Below are 12070 nucleotides of genomic sequence, written 5' to 3' on the forward strand. Positions count from 1 at the left end.
ACCCATCTAATTCATTACCATGGAGGGCTGTGGAGGCTGAGACATTGAGTATATTCAAGATATGGATTTTGTTTTTTGGATTCTAAAGACATCAAGGATATGGAGAGAAAGTAGGAATATGGCATTGACATAGAAGTTCAGCCATGATCTCATTGAATGCTGGAGTAGGCTCAAAGGGCTGAATGGCCTGTTCCTGCTCCTAGTTTATCTGTTTCTATTTGAAGACAGGAAGATTGCAGAGTTCTGAGGTACATGTCATTAGGAAAGTAAATGGCATATTGTCTTTTCTTGCAAGAATGATATATAACACTAACAATGTTTTGCTGCAATTGTATAGAGCATTGGTGAAGCCACAATTGGAGTAGTTTTGTGTGCAGTTTTGATCTCCATTAGAGACAGTTCAGAGAAGGTTTAGTCGATTGATATCTAGGATGACAGGATCAACTTATAAGAAAATGTTCAAAAGGCTGGGTCTGTATCATTTGATGTTTAGGAGAATAATTGGTGATCTTAGCGAGTCATATTAGATCCTGAGGAGGGTCTAACAATTTGGATGCTAAAAGGATGATTTCTCTTTAGGGAGAGGCTAGAACCAAGTCATAAAGTATAAAAATATTTGGTCTCCAGTTCAAGTCAAAGAAAAAGGGAGGATTTCAGTTTCTCTGAGGGCTGAGAATGTTGTTGTTAAACTTGACAAATTGCCAGAAGACTGAGATTTGGGATAATGATAGTTTATTTGTACGTATGCAAGGAGAGTCAGCCTTAAGACTAACTTGGGAAAATTTCATACATCTTCAGGATCTTATACACATTGAGTCATGTACTGACTACGTTATTGAATCATTTCCCAGCACACATTGACCAGGTGTCCCAGTGTAGTTTACTCTCTTTTTCTGCAGTATTAAACAGGCTTTGTTTTGCTCCCGAAACCTCCTTTATCTTTGCTGATTATATTGGCACCTACTCCTTACATTCTTGGTCTTGCACATGTGTGGTTCCCATTTGCTTTTGCTTTTACTGTTACTGATAATATTTCTAACTGAGGATTTAAAATAAACTAACTAAAACTAATTCAACTTCTTCAAGAGTCTTGGAATATTCCTTTTCCCAGAGAACATTGGGCAGATTCATTGTATATTTTGAAGGCAGAAGGTAGATTGGTCCCTTTGTTAGTCAAGAATCTAAGTTTATGAGTCACTTAGGCATGTGGAAGTGAGGCCATATTTACATTAGCCATGAAGAGTGCAGCAGGTTTGAGGAGCAAAAAGGTCGACTAATGCTCCTAATTCATATATTTGTTTGCATGTATGTGCTGACCCTGTCCTAACATGTAGGTGCTACACTGGGTCTGTTCCAGACAAGAGAACTAGCAAGAGGAAAAACCTTACTTCACTTCATCCTCACCAATCTATCTGTCATGGATGCTTTCCATCCAGTAGGAGTGGCCACTGCATTGTCCTTGTAACAGTGAAGACTGTCTTCACATTGAGGATACCCTCTACTATTGTTGTGTGACACCAATACAATGAAAAAATTGAATAGATTTCAGATAGATCTCACAACTGAAAGTGGGCATACATGTGGTGCTGTGGGCAGGTATTGGTAAAGTCACCATGGTCCCAGAGGACCATCGGGCTTCTCTCTCATTAGAGACAGAGAGACGACTGGCGGTGGTTTAATCTGAGGGCGATTGCCTCAGGCAAGACGGTGAAGATGGGACCTTCATGCTTACCTGAGCCAGTATAGGAAATGATCTTGCGCTATTGGTGTCACACTGCATTACAAACCAGCCATCTAGCCAAATGAGCGACAGAAATGTATTTAACCACAGTCTGTAACTTCATGGCCCAGTATTTGCTCCACTCTTCTATTATCATTAAGCCATAGGACGAACCTAGTGCAATGAAAAGTGCAGGAGAGATTGCCAAGAGCAGCACTAGCCATAACTAAAAATGGGAATTTGACCTGGTGAAGCTACACAGAGAACTACCTGAATGCCAAACAGCAGAAGCAGTATATAATACAGTAATATGATCTTACAGCCAGTGAGTTGGATATAAGCTCTGTAATCTTGCTACATCCAGGTATGAATGGTGTGGACTAGTAAATAACTAACAGGAGGAGGAGACGCCACAAGTAAACTCATCCTCAAAGAGGGGGGAGTCCAGCACATTTGTGCAAAAGTCAAGGCAGAAGTATTTGAAGTTATTATTTTATCAGAAGTACAGAGTAGATAATCTAGCTCAGTCTCCTCATGAGACCCCAGCGTCACAGATTCCAGTTTACAACCAATTTGAGTCTGTCCATGTGATATCAAAAAAAGTACTGAATGCAGTGGATGCTGCAAAAACCATAGAACCTAACAGCAATCCAACACTAGTTCTAAAGACTTGTGCCCCTATCCAAACTGTTCTAGTACAGTTATAATACTAACATCTACCCAATAATCTGAAAATTGCCCGCATACAACTGGACAAATCCAATCCAACCAGAAACAAACAAAAACTGAAATTGCTAGAGAAGCTCAGCGGATCTGGCAGCATCTGTAGAGAGAAAGTAGACTTGAAATTTTAAGTCCATTGACCCTTCTTCAGAATGCCACACCAGCCACTACTGTCCCATCAGTCTATTCTTGACCATAGCAAACTGATGGAACTGGTGTTATTAGGTGCTGCAATAACCTACTTAACTGCTCAGTTTGGATTCTACCGAGGCCACACAAATCCTGACCTCATGATAACCTTGGTCCAAATGTGAACAAAATTGCTTGCCTCCAGAGATAAGGTGAGAGTGAGTGACCTTCACATCAATGAAATATTTATATAGAATGAAAGAGTTCTGGCAGAACTGGAATCAATGGCAGTCACGTGGAGAATTCTGCACTGGTTGGGGTTGTACTTAGGACAAAATAAGATGATTAGGATTTCACTCTCCAGGAAATCACTATTGGAGCACCTCAGAATTGTGTCTAAGGTTCAACCATTTTCAGCAACAGATCAAAACTGGAGATGCTCACTGATGATTGTACAATGTTCTGCACTGTTCACAACACCTCCCGGCAGAGAAAGATAAATACAAAGAATGGAAACTACTTGTGCTATGTGTAACTAACACCTTATTTTCAGCATAAACTATGCCACATAGTATCTTGGAGGCATCCTTGATCAGGACATTTGCATCAGTTGGACTTAATCATCACCAGATTTGATTCTTAATAACATCCTTAATACGTACACGTAACACAACACTGAGTATGATACAGATCACTCCCGAGTGTGCATTGAGGTCCAGATGCAATCCTTGAAGCTTTTCCATTCAAAAGCTGTTTAAATTACAAAACAGAATTACAGTCATTGTTTCAAAATCAACTATATGGCTTACCAAGATAAGAACCAACAGTTCCTTCACTCCAGTGAACAGGCGCAGTGCATCATTCTCTGAGTGCTCGAAGCAAAATTGAAGATGCTTTAGGACTTTTGCAACACGGTGTTATTAACATACAGAAAACAAGGAAGGAAAAGCTTTGACTTACTCGAGGCTAACATTGCTGTAATAGAATCTGTCATTGAAGCTAAGCAGTCTGCCCTCAATAATTACAGGAAACCCAGGCAAGAAGACACTAGCCCGCTTTTAAAGTAAAACCCAACAAAATCCTATGTGCTGTACCATGACTACAGGTTACAATTATGTTAGGACATCCAGATTTTGCTGGGCCAACATCCTGCTCCCTTCCTCAGCACTGTGGATATACTTATACCTGAAGAATTGTAGTGGTTCAAGAAAGCAGATCACCTCAGGCAATTAGAAGTAGAAAATAAATGCTGGCATCGCAGTAAACCCCACATCCCTTGAAAGAAATTTTAAAAAGCCCTCCACCATGGGACCATTAAGAGTACCTATGATGGAATCAAAAACAAGTATATCAGCAAAGAAAAAGGCCCCATTGCAAACAAAGGTAGCATAGGTGGTCAAGTTATACTCCCAGGGAAAACACCGTCACTGAGGAAACTGTAGATGTCATTGAGAGATTCCTTGTCATAAAGGAACTAAATATCAAACCCACAGTGGAGGAGCTTAGTAAAGCTGTTAAATTGTTTGCCAGTGGCAAAGCTCCAAGTGATTAGGCTGGACCATATAAACATCAGAAATTTGAGCAGGAGTAGGCCATTTGACCCATTCAGCCTGTTCTGCTATTAACCTAGATCATGGCTGACCTAAACCTCAGCACTGTTTTTCCACATTATCCTCATGTCACTTGACAGCTTGAATTTCTATAAATCAAAAATTAGATGTTATTTATCTGTAGTTCACAAGGTACCATTGGCATCGCTCTTTGTCCAAGAGAGAGTGAGAGTGATAGGTGTTATATAACTTGAGTGGCAACTTTAGAGTACATTTCACATCAAGCATAGGCAGACCTCCTTGAACTACCAGAGCCAAAGAGAGATTTAACCTTGGTTATTCTACATCAGACTCTTGCCATTTAGCCAGTGGAGCACCTGACTCCTGAAGTGCCATGAATCAAGCTCAGTGAATGGGGAGTCTAGAAGTCTCATGATACAGGGTAGACCGTTTAGGACTCAGATGAAGAAAGATTTCTTCACTCAAAGGATAGTGTACCTGTGGAATTCTGTATAACAGAAGGCTGTGAAGGACAAGTCACTGAGAAAAGTATTGGCCCATGTTGCCCTTATCAGATTGCAACTCTTGGCTGAACGTTTCAAGACAAATGTGTGCCAAGTCCTCATCAGAAAGTTGTCCTGTGCTGATAATGTTGCACTAATGTTCCATACTGAGGAACACTTTCAACAAAATGGACAGATGTTTCCACACCATCAGCAGCAGGAACACAAATATCATGGTCTAGGATGTTGCCAAACTACCACCAATCAGCATGTGGTGTGAGCCATACCACTCAGTACGAAAACACAGAGTTAACAACCAAGGCATCAACCATGGTCTCATGGGACAGACCTTTACTAGAAATATGCTTTGCCATTCAGAACAAAACAAGAAATCTATCTATGAAGGAAAAGGATGCTGAAAAAATATTGATAGAAATGGAATGGTGAAGGTAATCAATGAGCTGAAAATTGATCAAGATGTACTGGCAGGCTGTGCTTAAAATGAAGATGTTTCTCAACTGGATTACTTGCATCCCAGGTTGCTAGGAGAAGTGAGGGGGAGATAACATTAAGATTTGCTATAATCCTCCCATCTACCCCAGATACATGGATGTACCAGAGGATAGCAAAGTGTTAAATGTCACATCTCTATTCAGGAAACAATGCAAGAGCATTCCTTCTAACTACAGGACAGTCGGTTTAACATCAGAGATGAATAACATTTTCAGGAACAATAACTAAAGAAAAATATTAACAGGCATGTGGAGACCTTTTAAGATAATTAAGGAAAGCCAGCATGAATTTGAACTGGATTACATAAAACTAATCTAATTGAATTCTTTAATGAGGTACTAGAGAGAAAATTGATGAAGGGAATGCAGTGAATGTTGTCAGAATAGATTTTAAGAACTTTTGACATAGTACCACATAAAAGGCTCATTAACAAAATTGAGGCACGTGAGGATGCAAAAGATTCCTTTAAAAGCAAAATACTGCAAATGCTAGAAACCTGGAATAAAAACAGAAAGTGCTAAAGAAACTCAGCAGCATCTGTGGAAACCAGTGAACTCTTGCAAACAGTTCTGAAGAAGTCATTGAATGTGAAATATTAAATCTCTCCACAAATGCTGCCAGCCCTGCTGATGTTCTCCAGCGATTCCTGTTATTATTTCACAGTATCCCTTAACCGGCTCTTCTACGTGTGCCTTAATCTTTCTGCAGTTAGTACATGCTGCTAATCACACCCTAGCATGGCCATGTATACACCCAAGAAACACAGCATTTGCAACATTGGCAGTCAGTGCTAAGATCACTGCCCCTATTGAAAACTATAAATTAATTGGATATTGGAATACAGAGCACAATTTCAAAGTTTGATGATGATCCCAAACTTGAAGGTATTGATTGCAACAAGACCTGGGCTAATAGAACAGACGGGCAAAAAGCAAATAGAATTTTATACATAGATCTGTGAGGTGATGCATTTTGAACCGAAGGAACAGCAAGACACAATATAGACTGGCACAATTCTGAAGTGTGTGCAGGGACAGAAGGACTTGTGGGAATCCTCACATATAGATCTTTGAATGTGGCAGGACAAAAGGAGAATGTAGGTCGCAAAGCATATGCACTCTTGGACTTAATAAATGTAAGCATTGAGTACAAAAGCAGGGAAGTTTGCTGAACCTTTATAAAGCACTAGTCAGATCAGAATAAGATTATTGAATCGAGTTCCAGCCACTTTTAGGAAGGATGTGTGAGGATTCTTGAAAAATTGCAGAAGAGATATGCCAAAATTTTTTCCAGGACTGGAGGATTTTAACTATAAAGTTAATGTGGAAAAACTGAGATTGTTGTTCTTGGAGCAAGGTTGATGGGAAATCTGATAGGGAGGTACAAGATTGTGACCAGTTTAGATAAGACAGACAAGAAAAGCTGTTCTAATATATTGATGGTACAAGGACTAGGAGACACAGTTTTAAGATGTTAGGCCTCAAATTTCAGGAGGAAGTTTTTGTTTTGCAGTAGCAAATGGTATTGATCCAGAGTTACCTACCTATTCCAATGATGGGACGAGAGACAGTCAATGATTTTGAAACAGTATTGGGTTGGCAGTTGAAAACAACTTCCAGGGCTTTTGGGCTAAAATGAGGAGTCAAACTGGCTAGAGAGCCATCATATACAAAATGAGCCAAAATGTCACCTCTGTGTGTAAAACTTAATAAATGAAATCAGCTTTGATCCCTGATCTGTTAAATTAGCTGATCTCAACCAGAGAGGCATTAAGGGCTTCTGCACCTTTGCAATATCAGCTGGAGTTCCCATACCAGATTGTTACCTATTCCTCCACTCCACTCCATCCTTAGTGGATAGTGCACCATTGGACATGGGATTAAGGAAATCGGGATACCTAGAACTTTGCAGATGAAGTGACCATAAAGCTTAAGTATTTGGAAAGTGGCTAGCACTTGTAGGACTATATTTCAGCACGTGTTACATCTTGAAGAAAGAGGGGAGGGGAAATTAAAAAGAAACATTTGGTTTTAATATTGTAAATTCAAAATTCATTCTTAGTGTCTTCGCAAAACTTCTGTCTTCATAATTCCTCCAACCTTCTCTCATCAGCTCCTTGCATGGACTATAGACTCACCAAATGCAATTGCAGTGATGACCATCACCCCTGATTTCCATGGAACACGTCATGAAGGAATTTTTACAGGCCTCAGCAAGTTCACAAAATACTACACATCCGTATTGTGTTTTACAACGCCAGGTGATGGCCCGAAGAGTTCGCCCAAGCTCATTCAGACCTATGAAGATAGTAAGTATTTAAAAACAGATGTTAGTTATTGTGTCATATTAAACACAGGTATTGAATCATCTTCAGTAATGTTTAAAAAGACTCTGTGTCTATGTTGGCATGAGTTTGAAGCCACACTCAGATGTCTAGTAAAGCATATGCAGCTTTGAATTCATCTTTTGTTCGTAAACTAAATCTACAGATTGCTTACCTTTCTTCCAAGAGAGGGAAAAGATTGTTTGTATAACTCTCTACTCCTTCTAAGAGATCAATGCACTCCCGACCCAGAAAAACTAAATGTGGATTTTTGTGTAATCTAAATGGAGAGAGTCTACAAAATGCTGCTGTGCAAGGGAACCTGAGTGCGCTCATTCACAAAGCATAAAAAGCTAAAATGCAAATAAATGAAACAATTCAGGAACACCAATGGGCTATTGGCCTTTTTTACATAGGAAATAAAGGATATAAGTAGAGGAAGTCTTGCTTAACTGTACACAGGCACTGGTGAGAACGCATTGAGAATAACACCTTAGCAATTTGCTTCCTGCACCAGTGACGTATAGTGGCAGTACTGTGTACCATTCACAAGATGCACTGCGACACTCCTAAGCCTGCAATCTCCACCAGCTAGAAGGAAAAGTGCAGCACTGGTTCTTTCTCTCTCCCTCTTACTTTCTTACCCTCTCTCTGCAGTTTTCTTCTTGTTTCTGGCTTCCATCAAATAAGAAGAGTGAGAAATGTAATGTTCCCTGCTGTCTACTTTAATCTTTATGTCAATGTAAACGTTGTCAAGCTGTCTTTGGGTTCAGGCCATCCCACTACATCTACCCTTTATAATTAGCTGAGTGGATTTCCAAGATTCATCCCATCTCCTCTTGTAGCCCATCCTTGGGAATTATATACAAATGTTGACAAAGCATGTCAAAAGATTCCTTGCTATTGTCAGTTGCAGATGATAAACGTGGTACTATTTTGAGAATTTTCATGACTTGTCTGATGAGGTCCCATACTTGGAATCCAAGCATTTTGTAATGCTGATTTTTAAGTAATAAAGAGCGTTCATTTCTGTAATACATTCCATGGCCTTCAGTCATCCCAAAGCTTTTAATAGCTAGTACAATTGCTTTGGATTGTAGATAGTGTTGTAATGTGTGTCACTTATAAATATATATTTCCAAAAAAAAATTTTCACAGGCAAGCCATAATGTAAAATATAGCTGTGAAGGAGGGGTCACAGCCAGCCTGATCCAGCTCTCATACACTGTCTACATGTTTGTACTTTATTTATTTAATGGGTAACAATCACAAATATGAATTCTGCAATTTTTTTCTCCTTTATGCCCGGTCCTTCACCACCTTTCCCACAACTCTCATTGAACCCTCTCCACATGATACTGAGTCCAACTGTAGTGTCCAAATGCTGCCTGGTTGAAATGAGTTACCTCATTTCTAAGATTATTGATCACTTAAATGTCATTTCCTTAGCCAAACAACTTGCATAGCTTCTGTAAGTATGTCCGGTCTCTTCACTTTTTTCCCTTCGCCAGATGTGCCCATATTCTTCATATCCTGTAAAGATAGGCTAGCCCTTGCAACTAATTCTAGTTATGGTCTTTTGCTTTCTGTAATTGTTGTGGAATTTCCCTGTGCCTTCTATGGATCACTTGGCAGAGACATTGTGCATATGCCAATTTTGGAAAACAGCTCACCATTTTCTCTTACAGTAAATATCCAGAAGCAAAACGTAGAGTGTAAAATCAACATGCCTGGTGAGGCACTGTTGCATAAATCTGGCCTCAACATCTCTTTGTGTAGCTGTTCAAACATTGTTTTACATCCTCCATCTTCTGCTGAGTACTCGAGATCTGAGAGTGATCCTGGACACTTGGTAGCATAGGAACAAAGGATTCAAGCAGTCATTCCTCAACACTTAAGATTGCATAGAATGTACTGCACAAAAGTAGGACATTTTGCCTAAACAGTCCATCCCAGTGACTATGCCCACTTCTGCCTCCTTCAGTCCTTCCTTGCCCAACTTTTGCAGCATAATCCTCTAATCCAGTCTCCTTCATGTGATCTAGCTTCCTCATAAATGCACCTGAACTATTTATTTCTATTGTGGTGTGATGGCGCACTGCTGCCGGGGCACCAGGTTCGATTTCAGCCTTGGGTGACTCTTTGGAATTTGCGCAATCTCCCGGTGTCTGTGTCGGCTTCCTCCTACAGTCCAAACATGTGCCAGTTGAGTGAATTTGCTGTGCTAAATTGCCCATAGTGTCCAGGGATGTGCAGGCTAGTTTGGTTAGCCATGGAAAATGGAGGGTTACAGGGATGGGGTAGGGGGTTGGTTCTGGGTGGGATGCTCTTTGCAGGGTTGGTGTGGACCAGATGGGCCGAATGGTCTGCTTCCACACTCTAGGGATTCTATGATTCTATGATACTTATTTAGAATTAGATTCTACATTATTAGCACTCTTGCTGGGTGATGATCATAAACCGATGGCCTCTAGTTTAGCTCTCTTAGAAAAGGGAGAACACTGCCTACTCGATAGAAACACTTCATAGTGTTAAGCATGCTTTTAAGTCAAATCACAGCCTTCGCCTTTGAAGAGAGAAGAGACCTAACTTTTTCACTGTTTCCTGACAGGCATGACTTAGCTGTTTTAATTTCATCAACATAAATCTTTCTTTGAACCCTCTGCATGACCACCATGTGCTTTTTATGTTATGACAACCAGAAGTACAGTGCAGAATGTCTGTTCTAGCCAAAATTCAATACACATTTAGAATAACTTCTCTATTTGAAAATTATTTTCCTTTAGAAATAAACGCTGGTGCTTGGTTTGTATTTCTCTACCACCTATGTATTTTCCATGAACTATGCAGGTTCCCTTGTTCTCTTAATGAAATGTGATACTTCATACTTATAAATATTGACATTTATTTGCCAATTATATGCCTGTTGTGCATATTATTTAATACCTCCTCACTGCTGTCTAACACTCCTAGTTCGGTGTTAATTCCTAAATTTGTGGATAAGTTTAAATTATTAATATAAATTGAGAGCACCGATGATCATATCATATCACTGATCATTGTGGGGTTCCATGGTGCACTTTCTGCTACTTTACAGAGTTATCCATTACCCATGCACTCTACTTTCTGTCTTGCAGCCAGTTAGCTATCCATTCTTTTATTTGCCCCTTGACTACATTGACTACATTTGAACTGTGAAAGTCAATTAATTGAGGAAAATTAAAAGACAATCATTAATTTGGACAATTAAGACAGTTGTTAGAAAATGTGAAACTTGGTAAGCATTAAACTGCAACATTGTCATTTTTGTAAATAATTGTTATTTTGTTCTTGTAGCAGTTTGTGACCATTTTGCTTCTGCAATAATTTTTTTTTAAATTCTGACAATGAAATTCATGCAGAACTCTGATCAAACATTTTGTTTTGATTTGCATTTTGTGAAGTTCAGTCATGTATTTCCTTTTCTCCAAAGCAATATTTTAGGCTTTCCCCCATTTAAGAGACACAATAGGGATTTGTACATCTTGTTTCTGAACTTGCTCTCTCTATGATCATACCTTTTACTTGTTTTTTTTTCTTTTTTTTTGCCAAGTATGATTTATCTGTTTTGATTTTTGTTTTAGACAATTGCAGCTCCAAGCTTTATTTTGTCCATTTTTTTGATGTGCATGCATTTATCATTGCTTCAAAAATAGAACAGCATCAATGTGAGCTTTAACTGACAGTCAAATTGGATGTATTCAAAAAAAGACTTATCTTGCAGGTGAAGGAAATATGAGGGCAAAAATAAATTGAAATCTGCAGCAAGATCCCAGACAAATTGCTTTCACCAAGGTACCATGTTGGATAATTTGGTTTCAGCTGAGCTAGTTATTTAAAAAAAAAGTTTAAAAAAGAATTAATATATAGCAGAAAGATTTATGTGACATCCACTCCTGGATCATTAACTGACAACTATTCTGTTGTGAATTGAGCTTAGGTAATCCTTTAGCACAGACTGCCTAACCGTCTAATTCAAGCAAGAAAAATCCTAGTTCAATATTTATGTATAGAAATTATGCTCAATATTTTTTGATTATTTAATCAAGTAATTTTATAATAAAAGGAAATTAAAATAGATAGAATTCATTCTGATAGATGCTCTGGTTTCAACGATTGTTTAATTTCTCCCCAGAAATGGTGCTGAAAATACAAACTGGTTACATTAAAACTGCAAGCAGATTAAGTAACACAAAGGCATGTTTTGTTTGTCACTACTTTGTGACATAGAAGGACATGTGGATTATGTAACCTAATGTTTCACATTGTTCTTTTTGCAGTAGTCCATTATACATCCAGATTTATCCACACCACTCGAGTCAGCCACTGTCTCTAACAATCAAATTTAAACTTCTACAGGACCAGGAGCTGTTGGGAGCTTGAGTTTTTCAGAAGTACTTGATACCTCTTTGAAAGTCAGCTGGCAAGAACCACAAGAAAAAAATGGGATCCTCACAGGTAGGAAAAAATGTATTCAAATGGTCCTTTACTGCAGGAAAGTATCAGTCATTCAGTGCACTTTTATATGTAGTCATCAAATTATTGGAATGTAGGCATTTTACTTGCGTTG

General features: G+C 38.9%; 1 protein-coding gene across 1 annotated transcript in view; it reads left to right on the forward strand.

Annotated features, from left to right (window-relative positions):
• The window catches only part of sdk1a (sidekick cell adhesion molecule 1a), a 720929-nt gene that overhangs the window by 529808 nt on the left and 179051 nt on the right, over positions 1–12070 (forward strand). Inside the window, exons 19-20 of the mRNA XM_048609738.1 lie at positions 7251–7446; positions 11860–11958. Coding sequence (XP_048465695.1) covers positions 7251–7446; positions 11860–11958 — 295 coding nt within the window. The remainder of the gene's footprint in view (positions 1–7250; positions 7447–11859; positions 11959–12070) is intronic.

The sequence above is a fragment of the Rhincodon typus genome, chromosome 21 (genome assembly GCF_021869965.1).
Source record: "Rhincodon typus isolate 14 chromosome 21, sRhiTyp1.1, whole genome shotgun sequence".
NCBI classification, from domain to species: domain Eukaryota; kingdom Metazoa; phylum Chordata; class Chondrichthyes; order Orectolobiformes; family Rhincodontidae; genus Rhincodon; species Rhincodon typus.